Source organism: Monocercomonoides exilis, assembly GCF_001643675.1.
Source record: "Monocercomonoides exilis strain PA203 chromosome Unknown scaffold3-2548433, whole genome shotgun sequence".
Lineage (NCBI taxonomy): Eukaryota > Preaxostyla > Oxymonadida > Polymastigidae > Monocercomonoides > Monocercomonoides exilis.
This window is the reverse complement of record NW_027150548.1, coordinates 62005-80739: the sequence shown is the minus strand read 5'-3', so window position 1 is coordinate 80739 and position 18735 is coordinate 62005. Positions and strand designations below refer to the sequence as shown.

At 42.0% G+C, this 18735-nt stretch overlaps 3 protein-coding genes across 3 annotated transcripts; 2 read left to right on the top strand and 1 right to left on the bottom strand.

Annotated features, from left to right (window-relative positions):
* Positions 1–226: 226 nt before the first annotated feature.
* MONOS_10740 (Ca2+:Cation Antiporter (CaCA) Family Protein) lies at positions 227–1027 on the top strand (the record flags this gene model as incomplete). Its single annotated transcript, XM_067863216.1, has 1 exon — positions 227–1027. The coding sequence occupies one exon, from the start codon at positions 227–229 to the stop codon at positions 1025–1027; it is 801 nt and encodes a 266-aa protein (XP_067734999.1).
* A 482-nt stretch (positions 1028–1509) lies between these two features.
* Positions 1510–10425, top strand: MONOS_10741 (uncharacterized protein; the record flags this gene model as incomplete). The annotated part of the gene is made up of 4 exons (XM_067863217.1): positions 1510–1601; positions 1656–1686; positions 1751–1881; positions 1950–10425. 4 exons carry the CDS (start codon positions 1510–1512, stop codon positions 9421–9423), a joined length of 7728 nt encoding a protein of 2575 aa, XP_067734998.1. The 3' UTR covers positions 9424–10425.
* A 19-nt stretch (positions 10426–10444) lies between these two features.
* On the bottom strand, positions 10445–18453 carry MONOS_10742 (uncharacterized protein; the record flags this gene model as incomplete). Its single annotated transcript, XM_067863218.1, has 2 exons — positions 10445–17947; positions 18018–18453. 2 exons carry the CDS (start codon positions 18451–18453, stop codon positions 11301–11303), a joined length of 7083 nt encoding a protein of 2360 aa, XP_067734997.1. The 3' UTR covers positions 10445–11300.
* Between the last annotated feature and the right edge of the window lie 282 nt (positions 18454–18735).

Below are 18735 nucleotides of genomic sequence, written 5' to 3'. Positions count from 1 at the left end.
CGAGGCGAGCACGAGGCTGCTGGGTGGGGAGGAGCGGCTGAGTGGATACGGGCTGGAGGAGAAGGCAGGTGCGATGGCGATCAACGGGGAAGATGGGAGCGGAGGCGAGAAGGAAGAGAAGGAAGAGGAGAAGGAGGAAGAAGATTTTAGCTGGGAGTCTATTGATGGGTCGGGGGGTTTTTGGCGGAAGTTGGGGGTATATTGTGTGAAGTGTGTGAAGGGGTGGATGGAGTGGGAGGGGCGGAGCTGGGTGTCGAAGGGAGTTGCGATTGCAGAGTTTCCGTTCACAGTGCTGCGTGTGGCGACGCACCCGAAGGTGGGGCGGAACAACGTGGTGCGGCTGGTGGTGGTGTCTGTGTGCTCGCCGCTGTGCATCCTATTGCTGACGCACAGCTGGGGGAGCGAGGTGGCAGGGGGCTTTGTGGCGTGGCATGTGGGGCTGATTGTGGGGGTGGTGGTGGTGGCGCCGGTGGCGGTGGCGGTGAACTCGGCAGCAGTGCGGGAGAAGGTGGGGCATGTGGATGCGGTGTTTGCGGTGTGGGAGGTGAGCATGGCGGTGATCTGGATGAATGCGATCGCGAACGAGCTGGTGGCGACGATCCAGATGCTGGGGCACCTGCTGTCGATCTCGAACGGGGTGATGAGCGCGACGATCCTGAGCTGGGGGGATGCGCTGGGGGATGTGGTGGCGAACATCGGGATTGCGCGGGCAGGGCGGCCGACGATGGCGGTGTCGGCGTGCTACTCGGGCCCGCTGCTGAACACGCTGCTGGGGATTGGGATCTCGTCGGTGGCGATCTTTGTGCGGCAGGGGCGGGGCAAGAAAGGGGGCGGGGCGATTCCGGTGAGCTTCAGCGGGGACAAGATTGTGCTTGTGGCGTCGATCTTCGGGAGCGTGGCGTGCTCTGTTGTGTGCGGGGCGGTGCGGAGGCGGCAGTTTGAGCGGTGGCTGGGGCTGGTGCTGATCGGGTGCTATGTGGTGTTTGCAGTGTTTGTGGTGCTGGTGGAGGTGGGCGTTATCAAATGAGCACACACACACACACTCTCTCTCTTTCTTCCTCTCTTTCTTTTGGTTTTGTGATGAACATTGTTGCTCTCAACTCACATCATCATCGCCTTTGTGTTTGAATGCATGAGTGTTTTTTGTAGTGATTTTCATTCATTCTTTGCTTTGTCTTTTTTTTTTTGAATAAGTTTGTTATTCAAAAATAGTATTTTTTTTTCTTTTGCTTTCGAGTGATTCACAAATATTGCTTGGAAAAGAGAGAATTTTTTGTTCAGATGCACTTCATTTTTTCTCATTGTTTATTCAATATTTTATAAAACTTTAAAGAAAAATTCAATTTAGATTATTTATTTTTCACACCGGAAACAGATGAAAAATGACCAGTAGATAAATTAAACCAAAAATTTTTAATATATTTTGACTATTATCAAGTGATTACTAACTGGCTCAACCATAACAAATTATTCTCAAAACGAACAAATCGAGGCAAAGGTATTTTTCGCATGCATGAAGTAGATACACAGTCAGTCGGTTCAAGAAGAGTTGATTGCAGCAGCAACATGCCTTATACACGATTTGGAACAGTTGAGGATTTGTATGAACTAAATTATTAAAAAATTTCTTTTTTTAACTTAATTTTGAAAATCAGGCTATTTACTTGCCTTTACACATTCAAACACGTTTGCCTTTATTAATATTATTTTTTCATATTAAAAAATACATTCATTTATTTTTTCCATTCAGAAAGCACTTCAAATAGGGTCATTTTTTACAATTTTAATTTGTTGCCTTGAAGTGTTCCAGCTAATGTTTTTACCATTTAAAAGCGGTTCTGCAATATCTAGTGGAATTGGTGAAGTGATTCGAGTGATTGGGTTTGATTACTAAATTTTTATATGGAAATAGAGCACAAATATTTAACTCTTTCAAATATTTTTATAAGGATGTACATTGATCCATCATTTTACACTCCTAGCTTAGTAAATTTGATTGTGTTTTCGTCGCTTTTTATATTGAGCATTGTTTTGACAATTGTTGGAATCATCATTTTTTGTGTTCTTTTTCGTCATGAAAGGAAAATACATTCAATATTACTGGTTAACACACAGTTTTTAGGGTTGATTATTAGTCACATCGGAAGAACACCTTTTTTAGTTACGCTTTCAAAGCCTGTTGAATGCCTCATTGAAGTTACAGATTCAAATAAACAATATTGCGACTTTTCAGGCACAATTGCATTTGTGATAATAAATGCAATTTTTGCAGCTGTACTTATTGCATTTAATGTGCTTTATCATTTTTTTGTGTTTCAGCCAAATGGAAGAACTGGACAGTTATTCTCACAACGACGAGGAACAATTTTATCTGGTTTTATTTTTGTTATAAATGTTGATGTAGTTGTTGTAACAGTCCTTCAACGTTCATATCCCCTTATAAGCTGTGTTATTCACGCATCTGTGTTTCTTATATTGACAGTGTTATTTGTGCTTTCGTGTCCATTCCACAGACTGCGAGCCAACTGCATTGCTTCTGCTGGCCTGGGTGTTGTTTTTGGAGCTGGAGTGATGTCTGTTCTTGGTTGTGCTATGGACTTGTGGCAGCAGGGAGAATCACCTCCGCCTGTTTTTGCGCCAATCCTGCTGTTTTGGATAGGAATGATATTGCTTCCTGTTTTAGGAGGTGTTTCAGCTGCATGTGCTGCTATGTATCTGTTTAAGAGGAAACTGATTATTTTGCCGGCATTTTATAAAATAAGCGAGAAAATTGATCTGTTGCACCAAGAAACGAAGAAAACAAAAGAAAAAGAACAGAAACTGATGATCCACCGACTGAAAGAGAAGAAAGCTAAAAGAGGCGTATGCTCTGCTTTCATACGCAATGGAAAGAATGTCATTGAGCAGTCACTGTTCTCTTCGAAATATGAAACATTCTCTGAAATTCCGCAAGGCCAAATTTGTTCGCAATCAATCCTTTCTTCATTGCATGCCTTCTCTTCATCTTTATCTTTGTCTTCTTCATCTCCTTCTGCTAGATTTCCTCTTCTTTCTCGCGCAGACCAATCACATGCATATCTCCAAAAGACATTCCCCAACTCTTCTTTGCCTTCTCCCTCGCCTTCTCCTTTCTCTCAGCCATTTTCACCCCAAGTGCCTTCTTCAGCCACTCCTTCTTCCTCTTCCAACATTCTGCTTCTGTCTGATATGTCGCCCCAGCTTCTACCTCAGCCTCAGATTCAGCCTCAATTGCAGAGCTCTCTGCGCCTGTCTACCTCAAAACAGAACATCAACTCATCGCTGCCTTTTTCTGGTCTTTCAGCAACACCGTCTTCTGCCTCCTCTTTTGCTCCAATGATGCCATCTCCCCATCAAACATCAGTCAGCTCTCTTTCACCCACAGCACAGTATCCCTTTTCGTCCTATTCCAACTTTACCCCACCTGCGCGCATCGCTGTCCAAACAGCCGCAGCTGCACATTCAACGAACCTGCCGACGAACAAAACCACATCAACTGCTTCTTTGGCTTCTTCTCCTTCATATTCTTCTGCGTCCTCTACCCCAACCGTGCCAGGCACTTTGCGTGCATCTCCGTTTTTCTCTCAGAATGTTCCGTTTTCGTATACAGCGCCTTCCTGTTCCTCATCATCTTCCTCTGCTTGTTCTGCTTTCTCTCCTCCTTCTCTCGAAGAATGCTCTCCTCCGGATATCCCAGCCATTCACCCGTCTTTGGTCAAATCTATTGTCAAAACACTCGAAACACCCGAAGAAGTCGAGCAAAGCATCCGCTTTTTGTATGACGAGTCCCTCGAAACAGCCACTTGCCCTGTCAAACGAGCCACTCATCCGCTCAACTCGCCTTCTTCAAATGAATCTCCAGCATTTACTGCCATCGTCGAGTTCACTGAGTCAATTCTCCACGAAGCAATCAGAAAAGAGCGCTTTTCTGGCTCAGCAGATCTGCGGGTGACGTATGCGCTGTTTGTGGAAGAGTTCTGCAACCGCCCGCTGCGAATGGGCACTCAGCTGCAGCGGGCGATGGACATGCACCCGGGCTGGACGAACCGCTGGGTGTGCTTTGCGAAGATGAAAGAGATGGAGCGCATTATGAGCGAAGGACGAGGAGCAAGATGTGGCGGGAGCGGATCGCAAGGCCATTTGGACGACTTTGGAGATGAGAAGATTGGCGGAGAAGAGAGAGACACAGATGCACAGGGTGGACTGAGCTCGTCGTACAACATTCACGTGCAGATGCAGCAGGCAGAGCGGCTGTATCAGACCGCAAAGGCGCATCTGATAAGAGCATTTGCACTCATTTCGCGTCGACTGGTGGATGTGCAGCAGGTGATGGGCCACACGCTGAAGGCGCTGGAGAACGGGATGAGCTCACAGAAGATCTACATCAGCCTGTTGGAATCTCATCCAAACTCGCCAAATGTCATGAGGGCATTTTCACTTTTGTTGCGGGACGTGTTTTTCGATGAGGCAGCAGCTATATCGCTGTTGCAGGAGGCAGATGCGTTTGAGGAAGAAACCGTGCTGACGTCGATGCTGTCGTATGAAAACGCTGCTGGAGACAACTACATCTCACAGCTGGGCTATGGTGATCCAGAAGAGCAGCAGAATGTTGCGTTCAATGCGAACGGTGGAGTTGGAGTCTTCTCATCAGCTGGCATCGCATCGACATCATCTCTGATATCAAAGGCGTCAAGTGTGCACACATATGATCAGCATAACATGCTCAGTCAGTACAGTCTCAACGACAATTCACCACTTCCTCATACACCTTCAATGTATTCACCGAATTCTGTTCATAATCAACGCAAACAAAAGAAGAAGAAAGCAAAGAAAGAAGCTCGCTCATCCAACAGACACAAGCTCAACCTGACCGACGAGATGTTAGGTGCCAAAAAGGGAACAGGAACAGGATGGCGCATAACTTTGCCGCTGGTTGTGGCTCTGACAACAGTCTTTGGGCTGTTCCTGTTCTCGTTTCTGTTGGTGAGACAGCATTTTTCAGTGGCAATTGTATACACAGAGAATGAAAGAGATGCCATTGCGATCAGTCAGAATGTGAACTACGTGGTGGATCTGCTTCAGCATGCGATGTATGTTGTGAAGTACAACAGCACAGACTTCGACGACATGGCTGACTATTACATCGATGAAGACAAGGGCCTTGTGCTGGAGACTGTGGAAGAATGCGCTGAGCAGTTTGAGAGACTCTACACCACATCTGCTTCGTTGAGCTCATGGAAAAACGTTGATTACACGTGGGTTGAACCGAAAATGGTGAAATTGGTGACAAACGATTACGGAAGTGGAACATATGAAGAACAACTTTCAGAAGAAGAACAGGAAGGCTTGCAACAAAACAACAGCAAAAGACAAGCTGAAGAAGAAAACAAGCAAAAAAGTAAAATTCAAACAGAAAAGCAAACCAAAAAAAGAAGAAACGTTAGTCCTGCGCTTATACCTACGAAATGGCGATTGGCTGCTCTTAACCAAAAAAAAGTGAATTTATTGGATTTGATGGAGTGGAATGTGGATGTTGGGATGGAAGCATCATTCGACTCGCTGATTGCTGTTGATGACAAGAATGAGACAGACACGGAGAATGTGCCTGATGCAGAAGGCGGAGGAGAAGGAGATGCAGAGGAGCAAGCAAGAAGGTATACAGCCAACCTTGTATTTGACAGGTTGGATACAGGAAACTGTTCCAAAATATCAGACGATTTTCGAATGCTGGGTGAAATAGACAAATGCAACGAGTTTGATACAAATGCTGCAAGGAGCACAAATCCAATCAACGCAATTGATCGAACATCATTAATTAGCGAACAATTCAGTTCTCAAAATCCTTTGAGTGATAATTACGCTTTAAACAGCTTTACGAGTATTTCTGATTCTTCTGGTGATGTTAAACCAACATCACGTTGCAAAGAATCACATGGCTTTAGAAAGCCATCGGAACACGATTCTGTCAATCTGAATCGCAATAGCAATAATCCTAACATCGAGCAGACTGACAATTCAAAAGGAGACAATTTGTCAGATCAAAAATCAAAGTCTTTATTTGCATTTCAAACATTTGAGCCTGAGTTCTGTAAAAGCGATCATGCTGATGACGATTCTGCTGGTAATTTATTTTCTTTGTTTCATCGTATTTTCAGCCGAAAGTCAGCAGCATGTGCTAATACAGAAAGGGCTCGCTATTCTTCTTCCTCTTCAAGACCTTCTTCTCTTTCTCGCAAACTTCACCATTTAAAAGAGAAGCGGAGTGAATCTCCAAAAAATTATTTTCGAGGGAGAACAAATCATTCCATCGCAAGATCCTCTTTTTCTTCATCTCCATCTCAACATTTACACCATTCACATTCTTCATTGCAGAATGAAATTAACGACGTCTTCGCATCAGATGTTTCTGTGTTCCACCGTGGAATGGCTGCGCTTATCCTCAACACGCCATTTGTGTTGACTGAAGAGCTGAAAAATATCTTTTTGACTGCAAACATTGGAGTTGAGGATAATGTGCAGTCTGCGTTTATTTCAGTTATCGTTTGCCTGGTGATTGGAATGGTCATTCTTGGCATCTCGACCATCCTGCCTATCTCGCTATTTATTCGACAGCTGATCATCGAAAGGAAGGAGAAGCTTTCGCTGCTGTGCACCATCAGCATTGAGGATGCGCAGCAGATGCTGGAGAAGATAGAGAAAGGTGGAGCGAATGGGAAGTCTTCCACAAAAACGAATTCGGCCACAAGAACAACGACATCGTCGTTGGATGTGGAATCTGAGCGGAATGAAGACATAACATCAGAAGGTGATGGAGGAAGTATTAATTCAGGAGAAAAGGCAATTAAAGTGAAGATCAACAGCGAACTTTCATCGACAAATGGAGGAAGCAGTGCAAAGTTTAATAAGAACGAGAACGAGAACGATGAGGATGATGAAGATGAGAAGAATAGCAGCAATCACGGAAAGAGGAGCAGAAGATTAAAACGCAAACAAAAGCAGAAGAGAAGCAAGAAGTACAATAATAGCAGCGAGGAAGGAGATGACGATGATGATAATAACACAGCTGGTGGAGAAGAGGATGAAATGCATGAGAATTCAATAAACTCCAGGAGAAGTGATAACACTGACGAAGAATCGAATGACACGAAAATGGCGTTCAGAGACAGTTCAGATGAGCTTTATGGAACAGATGCTGGAGATGAGGATGACTATGATGACGAAACGGATTTTGGAAAAATAAATAAAGGAAAGAAAAAGAATTTAACATCAAATACTAAAAAGAAGGATGCATATGATAAAAAGAGCAAAAATCGAGGAAGAAATTCTAAAAGCCAGAAAAAATACGATGACAGCAACGAAAGTGACGAATCAAAAGAGGAATCAACAAGTAGCGATGAAAATGAAAGCAGTCATCATCGTAAATCGAGAAAGAAGAACAAAACAAAAGCGAAAGAGACAGAAATGGAAGAGCTGATTGAAGAGGACGAGGAAATAGAGATTGATAGAATCGTCCAGCGGAGGCAGGATGATGTGGAGCAGAAGCTGCAGTCCATTCACTCGATTGTGCCAAAAGGGCTGAAGGTGAGGATTATCGTGGGGATTGTTCTGATTATGTTTCTTGTTGAGTCTTATTTTGTGATTATTATGATATTTATGAGTGAAATCACCTCACGTGCTGCTTCTATTGCAATAAACGAGTACCGAAGAGTAATCGTTGTACAGATCTCCCAGTTTTCTACGATGTTCGTAGGAAACAACGTATTTCCGGAGTATGATTATGTTTCGCCTATATCCTCAAATGCAAATAATTCTTCATTTACTGAAAATTCGTCTGGCTCGTTTCCTTTTTCCAATGATTTTTATGGAAGCACAGAAACAGGTGGAAATTCCGTTGTGTATCGCTCGGACCGCTACACATCTCCAGTTATTCGCAACACATCTTTCATTACAAGCAGAAAGAACGTCCGACCAATCATTGCTGGACTTGGAAATCTCCTCATCACACTCACTATGCGATTCATGCAAGGTGCCAAAGCAGGCTCATCTACATATTTGACAGGAGATGACATGTTGGACGCTATTTCAGTGCCAAAAGTGCAAGGAAAAGACGATTTTGTGACTTGGATAATGAAAAATCCAACCGACTGTCTTGTTTTGGATGAGCAGGAGTGTTCTGAGCTGCGAACACCAGGTATTGTGGGGTTGTACAATGGATTGGAGGAGCTGCTGATGCGATATCAAGAGACAACAACAGCGCTATCAGAGACTCCGGAGGAACTTATTGACGATGAAGGAGATGATTTCAGCTTTATCATGCTGGCATCAGAGGCAGACATCCAATGGGGCATGATGCGAATAGGCGATCATCTTCTAGCGCAGATGGAGACTTATGCAGAGACATCTGAGACGGTCATCTTGTCTGTGTTTGTCACAGTGCTTGTGTTGATGTTTGTGGTAGCTTTGCTTCTATTCATGCCAATCCCTTCGGCTTTGAAAGAGATTTCACTTCTTTCTAATGCAATTGGCGATTTGGCTCATGTTCATCGGCCTCAGATAGCGCTGGAAGAAGACGGCGAAACAGGAATTGCTATTCTGGACGACGCACACAGAACAGTAATTGAGTCAATTGCAGATGTGGCTGACGCGCTGACGAACATCAAGTTAAAAAGAAGAAAGAAAACAGGCACAGGCAAAGGAAAAGACAAAGAGAATAATGAAAAGGAGAAAGAGAAAGATAGAAATAGGAAAGAAAGAGAGAGAAGAAAAGAGAAACAAGGCGGATCAAAGAAAGCAGATTCTGATTTTGAGGCGAGTGCATATAAAGAGCCGCGAGATGAGATGGATGAGCTAATTCAGGAAGAGCGAAGTTCTGTTGTGAAAATGATGATAACAATGCTGAATCATTTCACATTGGAAGAAAGCCTGATGGATAAGTATGAGTTCCCGATGAGACCGAAGATGGAGCATTATGCGGTACATATTAATCTGCTGAAGAAAGCTGAGGAAATATTCTGGAAGTTTGTGGACAGCTGGGACGATGAGGACATTGCACATTTGATTGGGAAAAGGCACAAGAGGAAGAAAAGAAGCTCGAACAAGAGGAAAGCGAATGAAGGAGAGAACAAAAGGAAAGAAGTGAATGTGAGCGAGTCAGACTTGGCGTTGCTTGCATCAACAATCATCAACAAGGACATTCAGCAGTGTGATAGTGAGCTTTCTCTATTTCTTGGGATGCGAATGGATACAGCCGAAAGTTACGGAGAGGATAAAGATGAAGAGCTGGACATGTTTGTGCCATCTGTTCCACCATCTGCAATTCGTCATTTGAATGGTGAAAATGCATCGATGAAGGAGAAACAGCAGTTTGAGGACATGATGAAGATATTGGCACTATCAAATTCGTGATATGCTTTTGAATCCAATTAAAAGATTAATTTGGTATGCCAGTTATCAAATGTGATAAGAGCAAGCGAATTATTTTTAATTCTTTCCGATTTACACCTTTGATTAGAATTTTATTTAATTTACAGAATTTCCATTAGGTTTTTTTATTTGAATTTTGTGTGCGATGCACAATGATAGAAATCAAGAATTATAATTAGCTTATGACATGTTTGATTTTCTCCAATCGTTTCATTTCATCTTTGATAGCATTTGATTTGCTAACATCGTTTTATCATTCTTTTCTTTGGCAATTCTTTATTTTTGCTGTTGTTAGTGTGATACTTTTTGTTTCAATAAAAATAATTTGTTCTTCAAATCAGTTCATTTATTTTTGCTTTGAAATGTTGGAAATTACCTTTCTTTTTGAACACCTTTCTTTTAATGAGCAACTTTTAATTTTTACAAAGTTGATGCACTAAAAGTCCGACATTTTTTCTGATAATTTGCGAAATGTGAAATTTGAGTGCTTTAATTTTGTTTTTGCTTCTTATTTTCCATCAGCGTTTACATTGTTCGTACTTTTAATGCGCTTATATTTTCTCAGTTCTTTTGTTGGACGGTGTTTTATTGTCTTTAAACGCGGAAATCAAAACATTTCAATTTTATTTTTCATTCCACTTCAATAACAACAAAGAATTTGAAGTTTTTATTCAATTTACGAAAGAGGAAGAGGAAAAAGAGGAAGAGGAGAGGAGGATGATTTTTGTGTTTCTTTTGTGTTTCACGAATGCTTTATTGATAAGTATTTTTTTCTCCACTTATGAAATATTATTTGGAAAGAACATTTTCATTTTCTTCACAGAAGTTTTCATTCAAGAATGACCGTTGTTTTTTGCGCAATCAATATTTGTTGTTCTATCTGTGATAAATTAAATCACAATATTTCTTGTTATTCATTGAAAGAGAATCAAATTTCTGATGCATCTTATTTTATCATACCAAATTAATTTCTGGAAAATAAAATTTAATTTCTTTTGAAGAATTGATCTCATCATTCGTACTTTATTTGAATTTTTCATAAATCAGGGGAAGAAAACATAACACAATATAACGCAAATTGAAATATAAAACAAAGAAAACAAAATTCTAAGTGAATATGATATGAAAAGAAATACGAATGGAAAATAAATAAGCAAATACTCTTATAAAAATTTGTTTTTTACTTGAAAAATAGATACGCAAATTTGGTACAATCACAGAAAAGATATCACAAAGAAACGAATGAAAAGAATAAATTAATGTTTGTAAAAAGGGAAAATGTAGAAAAGATTGTTTAAAGAAAAAAAAACGATCAAAATAATGAATTTCTATAAAAAATTGTTCACTTTCTCAATCAACTTCTCAAAAAGAAAAATAAACATCTAATAAATGCTGGGCTCATACAACAAGAATAAAATTTCTGAATCGTCAAATTAAATAATATGTAGTTAAACAAAAATGGCATCATATGGAAAGAAACAACAATGAAGCAAAACAGATCTTTTGGCTTAACTTCAAAATAAAGTCAGCAAAAAAGAACTGAAATTGCGTGAAAATGAAAAATACAACAATGATACAGTGAATATAACAACAAAGCATTCAATTATTTGAACAAGCATTTCCTAATAGCAATGATGATGATGATGATGACAATTGCAATCAACCTATCTGAAACTCTCATATTTCGACAATTGAAAACACTTTCCGAAAAAATAATTAAAATATAATGATTAAACAAGAAACGAATTAATTTGTTCATAAAACAACAGGATTGGGATGGTTCACACAACATCTGGACTCAATTCTTCATTTTTTTTTAAAACAACACTATCAATGTTGTTCATTCAATCATGCTCTTCTTATAAACGATCAGCAATCAGCACAAGAATAGCACGCGAGGTGCCTTTCACCTTTCCATTCTGATGGAATACCAACGACGTGACTAAGTCTCTTATTCCGTCTTCTTCCATCTGCCTTTCCACTTCTGCATCTGCAACATCTATCTCACGAACACCCACATCGCAACAACTGCAACTGGAAGACTCTTCTTTAACTTTTCTTTTCTTTGTCTTTCTGCTGCTTCTGCTTGTTTTGCTATTCGAACTCTTCGAATAGTTTATGTCGCTGAAGTTGTCAAATTCAAATTCTCTGCTCTTTTCAGCCTCAATTTCATAATATTCTCCTTCAAACAACATAATCTCTTCATCATCATCGACATTTCTTCCTTTCATATCTCTTTCTTTCTCTCTACCAACAATATGATCCTCTTCTTCATCTTCTATCTCTTCCTCATCCTCCTCTCCACTCTCTTCTTCGTTCTCGTTCACGTGCTTCCAAGCGAGCTTCTTCGTCTTCCTTAAAAGTGAATACACCGCATTCAGTGCTGGTAGCAACACAACCTCCACACACTCACAATTTGCCACTGACAGAATAGACACACAGCCTGATGTATGTACAAACAGAGAAAGCTGCTCGACAGTTGAAAAGAACACAAAGTTGTACAAACAGTTGATGCTCCACCTTCTCCACTCGAGTGGCGCATCAGGATGGCAGCAGGTGGAGATGCGGTCGAACCAGCCTCTCATTTGAAATATGCGCTGCAGCACAGCCGGCGAGCAAGAGAGGGAGAACACCAAATGCAGGATGTTCGAGACAGACTCAATGCACACGTCACTCAATGATGAATAAGGTGTGTTCTTTCGCAGAGTGTGCTGGCTCTGGTGCTCGATGAACGGGTTGTTCTGCACAAGAAGCCGTTTGGATTGGATGTTGCTTTTCTCGCTGTTCTCCTCTGCCTCTTCATCAATTTTGTCTTTTTCTTCTTCTTTATTGTCTTCATTTCCTTCATCCTCTTCTTTTCTATCGTCCTTCTTCGATTGCTTCAACAGCGATGAGAGGGAGAAAGAAAAGCGGTGCTGCTTTTGTGGCTGCAGCTGAGCAACAAGAAGAGGAGAAAGAGGAAGAACAAAAGGAGAAGGAGGAAGAAGGAAAGGATACATTGGCTCAGACACAGCTTGATTGTTGTCTGCATGTGGATGAGAGAGATTGAGATTGGATGGGTTGTTTGTTGTGCGAATGGGTTCTGCAGAAGAAGAAATGCAAACTGGCTTTGATGAAGAAGAAGAAGAAGGTGGTGGATGAGGAGGAAGAGGAAGAGGAGTGGTGGCAGAAGTAGTTGCAGTTGATTCTTTTCTATTTTGCAATTGCAATTGATAAACATCTGTTTGTTTGAAAGCAGGTGAATGTTGGGCAGAAGGTGAAGAAGACAAAGAAAGAGGAGTTTTGAGAGTTGTTTGAGTGATGACTACGCTGGAGACAGTAGGCAACATGTATTTCTTTGCCTTCTTTGTGTTCTTTTTGAGCTGAGGAGAAGAAGGCGGGGTGTCAATTGTGGAAGAGGCAGATGGATGGACAGCAGGAAGAGAAGGGGGAGTGGAAGAGCGGAGGAAGGAAAGAGGAGAGTGGGAAGAAGGAGAAGAGGAAGACGAGAATGAAAACAGAGGCGAATTGGAAGACGGAGAGAGTTTGGAAGAAGAAAGCGGGCGGAAAGGAGGGAAAGCAGCCGAAGACGAATTTGAGGGAGGCAAAGAAGAAAAAGAGGAGGAAGCAGACAGAGTGAGAGCAGAGGAGGATGTTGTTGTTGAGGCAGTTGACGAAGCAGCTGCGGTTGAGATGACATGCAGAGGAGACGGAACAGCCGGCGAAGAGTTCGTCTTTGGCTTCACAAAATATGCAGGAAAAGCATCAGAAAGAAGATTGTCTGTTGGCTTTGGTGGGATGGGGAATGTGAGGCGATCGAGTTTGGAGAGAGAATACCTTCTTTCTTTGTGCTGAGAGGCAGAACGAGGAGGAGGAGAAGAAGAAGAAGGATGAGCCTTTTTGTCATTCGCTTTTGTGTTGCTGTTTTTGCTGATGCATTTGCTGGAAAGAGCAGATGATGAAGATGAAGGAGATGTTGGTGAAGAAGGAGAATGAGGAGAATGTGAGTGATGATGATGATGATGATGATGATTGTGACTGTGAGTGTGATGATTGTAACGACATTGTTCATAATCATTTTGATTGTCGTGATGATGTTCATGTTCATGTTCATATTTTTGTTTTTGTTGATGTTGCGTGTTTGGCTGTTGTTGAGGAGCAGCAGAAACAGAACGGGCGATGCAAAGAGAGGAAGGAGACGGAGGAGAAGTTAACTTGTGGAAGAGTGCAGATGAGTTGATGACACGAGAAGAAAGAGGAGATGAGGGAGAAGAAGGAGAAGAGGTAAATGCAGAGGAAGAGGAAGATGTTTGTGGAATAACTTTGTTGATTGCAGGAGAAGCTGAATGACTCTTCGAATATGACATTTTTGAATGAGAAGAAGAAGAGGAGGTAGAAGTAGAAAAAGATTCCTTGTTTGGCAGAGCAGGTGAGACAGTTCTCTTTTCATTTGGTGTGTTGCGGTAAGAAGAGAAGCGGCGTCTGGACATTCGACTTCTGTTGATCAGAATTTGAGAGCGCAACGAAGCGATTTGTGGAGAGATGGTGACGAGAAAAGGTTCAGGCGATGTGGAAGGTGTGGAAGGAGAGGAAGGAGAAGGAAGAGGAGGGGTGTGGGGGATGTTTGGGGTGGAGGAGAGGGAAGACGGAGGAGTGGAAGAGAAGGAACGGGTGGGAGAGGAAGGAAGAGAGGAATAAAAGGAAGAGGTGGAAGAAGAAGAAGAAGATGATGATGATGATGAAGCAGATGGAGAAGGAGAAGAAGATGATGTGCTGGAGAAAGAGGAAGAAAGAGGAGAGGATTGAGGGGGTGTTGGCGTGTGAAAAGAGACAGAAGAGGAAAGAGAGGCATTTGATTGTGGAGTGAGCATAGAAGGAGAGGAAAGAAGGAAAGAAGAAGAGGAAGAAGGAGGCAGAGGAGACGAATGAGACAAAGAAGACAACTTTTGATTGTCATCTTTTGTTGAAGGAGGACAACTTGAAGCATCCAAATGATTGTTTGATGCAATTTCAGCAGAGTTGCCGTTGATGTTTGTGTCACAATTGGAAGGAGAAGGAGGCTGTTGAGGAGGAGGGAGAGAAGCTACAACTGTGCCTGGGGCAGAAGGAGGGAGGGAAGTTGGGATGAAGTCGAAGGGAAACACAGGCTGAGCAGCTGTCAAGTGGATGGTGTGGGCGAAGGAGGCAGCGATGGCAGCAGCAGACGCAGCAGAAGGAGTGGAAGACAAGGAGTTGGAGCGAATGTGCTGGCGACGATGCAAAGTGGAAGAGGAAGAGGAAGAAGAAGAAGAGAATGATGATGATGATGTGGCTTTGGCAGTAGAAGAAGAAGGAGAAGAAGAAGTCATCTCGTTTTGGTGTTTGCTTTTGCACTTTGTGAGATGGCTGGGTGAATGAAGGGGGCTGTTTGATGAGGAAGAGGCGAATGGAGAAGAAGGATATGAAGAGATTACATTGCAATTGGCAGAAGAAGAAGAAGAGGAGGAGGAAGAGGAAGATGATGATGAAGAATAAGGAAGAGGCTGAGTTGAATAAGCAAATGTTTGAGGAGAATGGATGATGGGGTGGATGGGAGAAGGCGTATGGAGCATTGGGAGTTTTGTGTCAATAGTTGCACTTTGGGAGTCATCTTGATATGGTCTGGTAAACAGAATAGAAGAAGAGGAAGAGGAAGAGGAAGAGGAAGATAAAGAAGATGATGATTGAGCAATGGCAGAGAGTCGAAGAGGAGATGAAGTGGAAGAAGAAGAAGAAGAAGAGGAAGGAAGCACATCAGCATTTGGCAAGAAATGAAGATTGAAAGAAGAAGAAGAAGAAGAAGAAGAAGGAAGCTTGGAGCTGTTGAGATGGTGCATAGATTGAGACAGTCTGAGAAGAGAAGGGAAATGAGATTGATTGGCAGAGGCTGTTGCATCTGATTGTGTTGCAGAGGAAGAAGACTCAAGCGATTGGAAATGATAGGCAGAGTTGGCGATATTGGGGGAATGGTTGGACAGAAGAGCAGGAGAAAACAAAGAGACTGAAGGAATATCAGCCACGCCAGAAGAAGAAGAAGAAGAAGAGGATGAAGAGGAAGATGCAGATGCTGATGATGATATTGGAACAGCAGCAGAAGTAGTAGAAGTAGAAGAAGCAGAAGAAGCAGAAGGGGTGTTCTGATTCTGAGTGTTTGTTGTTGTGATTGCACCAGCAGAAGGAGACAAGCCAAGTTCAGCCTGTCTTTTCTCGCAGTTCTCTTTCCATTGCATCTCTTTGGCCACTTCATATTTCATCTCTGCCTCACAATAGACATCCCAATGTTTCACCATCAGCTTCTCAATCTTGTCGCACTTGTACACAATCTCTTCCTCGACTATATCGTCTTCCTCTTCCACTTCCTCTTCTTCCTCTTCTTCTTCATCTCCACCACCGCTTCCTCCAACTCCTCCTCCTCCTCCTCCTCCTTTTTCTTCCTCCTTTTTGTCAACTGAAATGTTCCCTCCTCCTTCAGCTGGCTTCTTGATGACTTTTTCTCTGTTTAAATGTGTTTTCTTTGAAGGCACTTTCAAAGCCATCTTTTCTTTCTCTTTGAGTCTTTGAATAAAGTTCAGAATTTTCTGTTCTTTCAGTTTGTCTGCCTTCATCTTTCTCTCCTTCTCTTTCTCTTTCATCTTCTCCCTCAGCCTCTTTCTCTCTTTCTCTCTCTCTTTCTTCCGCTTTTCTGCTTTTCGCTGCTCTTTCAATGCGTAGCTGTCCAATGGATTGCTCTTCGTCAGCTGAAATGGCTCAAAAACATGTGATTGCGGATAAAATCCCTTCTCATTCAACATCTTGTGCTTTTTGCTTTGCTCATTTGTTCTTTCTTTTTTTCTCTTTTCTCTTGTCTTTTCTTTCTCTTTCTCCCTTTCTCTTTCTCTTGTTTTCCTTCTTTTCTCTTCTTTGCCATCTTCTCCAGCCAAACTGCCTTCTTCTTTTGCTGATCCACTTCTGTGCTTCCATTTCCCCTTTTCCTTTTCCTTCTTCTTTTTCTTCTTCTTCTTGTTCATCATCTCCCTTTCGTTTCCCCTGTCATTCTTCTCCTCTTTCCTCTTTTTGCTGCTTGAGTGTGCTTGCGAATGCTCTTCAGGTCGTATCACTTCGTCTTTGATGACAATTTTAGAGGCAATCAGCCATCGTCTTATGGAAGGAAAGCGCGAGAGAACAGACGAAGGCACAGAAAGAGACAAAACGAAGTTGTCATAAGAAGAAAAAGAGGAAGAAGAAAAAGAAGAGGAGGAAAAAGAAGAGGAAGAAGAGGAAGAAAAAGAGGAAGAAGAGGAAGACAAAGAAGGCAGCAACCTCTTGTTTGTCTGTATTGCCAGGTTGTTGTGTGTCATTGGGGGTGAAGGGGTGGAAGGAGGGGTGAGGGCGTCTGAGAGGGAATCGTCTGAATGGAGTGTCGGCAGATACGAAAGAGAAGTGACAGCAGCTGTTGTTGGAGGGCAGACACTTTCAGAAGGAAGAGGGGGAAGAAGAGGAAGGGCAGCTTGATCTGCTTGAGAGGGGTCGTTTTGCTGAGTGCTGGAGTCAGAGAGAGAAAGCAGAGAAGAGGTGGTGTGGGCAGAGAGGGAAGTGTTGAGCACAGAAGAGGCTGGGAGAAGACTGTGGAGAAGAGGAACGTCAGATGAAGATGGATATACGAAAGGAGAGATTGAAGAAGAAGAAGAAGATGATGATGATGATGATGGTGATGAAGATGAAGAAGAGGAAGAAACAAGTGCAGTTCCATCTGAGGGTGTTTGTTTGTTTTGAGGCAGAATTTCATCAGGAATATTGACTGAAAGTGGACGAGGCAGAAAAGGCTGCAGTCGAGTCGGAAAGGAGAGCACAAAGGAGAGTGTGAGAGGGCCGGGGAATTTGTGATGGGGATGTTTTTTGTTGCGAATGTCAGGCGCTTTCGAAGGGACGAACATTTTCTTTGCCAACTGCGAAAACTGATAGAGCTTTGTGGACATACCACTTTGGATGCTCAAGTCTCTTGTGCTGTCTTTGTGTGTCCCATTGACTGCTTCCTCTTTTGCATCGTCGTATTTCATTTTCTTTCGTCTTTTCCTCTTTTTCTTTCTGATTTCAGAGCTGCTGTGTGTATCAGCAGCATCTCCGCTCTTTCCATCTTCTTCTTCTTCTATTGCTTCGAAAGTGTTTGAATTGCATGCTGCTATCAATCTGGCATTTTCTATTCTTCTTCTTCTTTCTCTTTCTCTTTTGTCTTCTCTTACTCCTCCATCGTCTTTCTCCTCTGAATCGCTCTCTTCTTCTCCACAAAACGCAAAAGTTGCATCAGCTGGTGCTACCAACCTTCCGCTCGCTGGATTCAGAATTGGAAGCAAATAATACATCAGATGAAGAATATGCTCATGTTCCACAAGATCTGTCACTTTTTCGGGTGATCCATAACACAGCTCTGACGCGGCACACACAGCAGAAAGCGACACAGGAACACACGGATGATGCAAATATAGCCTAACGAGCGAAAATACCCCTCTGATTGTCATAAGAACATGATGTTCTGGAAGAAGTAATTTATATATATTTTGAAGGAAAAATGAAAATTTTTTCAAATATTTTGTGTTGCAAACCTCCGCGATTCGCAAGAATTGAAAGAAGATACAACGATGCAGTTAATTTAGGGATTCTGCTTGATAATGAAGGAATAGGTTGTAGATCTTCGATTATAAAATCAAGAATTCCGTTCAAAAGATCTAGATTTATCACCTTTCCTTGCATAAAAAGGACGTAGCAGTGCACAGATAGAATACGTACGTTGTAACTTTTTGTGACATCAATGATAATTGCCTCAAGATCAGAAAGAATGTTTGTGAAAAGAGCCATCTCAAAAAAAGCATTTCCAGAAGCAATCCAAGAATGCTGAACTCCTCTTCGGGCATACATGTATATAATGTTCAATGCTAAATTTTGAATAGCAGTTTTTTCCTTCTTTAGAATAATTCCCAATCTTTCAAATATACTAACGGTTACAGGAAGTTCTTTTCCTGAAAGAAGTTTTTCTCTCATTTTTTTGGAAACAAATCGAAGAAAATTTCTTCTTTGAACAGTTTCTTGAGTCAAAAGAGCTATGATTTCTATTTTTTTATTAAAGTGCAAACCAACCGAAAAATTCGAAAAATCAGGAAAATCAAAAAGCAAAAAAAAACCTGTTACTGTTCCTTCGTCAAGAAATGAACTTTGAGTCTTTTTCAAAGAAGATGATGAAACGTGCCCCATCAGAGAGAAATCAACGTTTATAAGGCAACAATAAAAAAGGAAAACATAAATGAATTGCTGGATTTGTCTTTG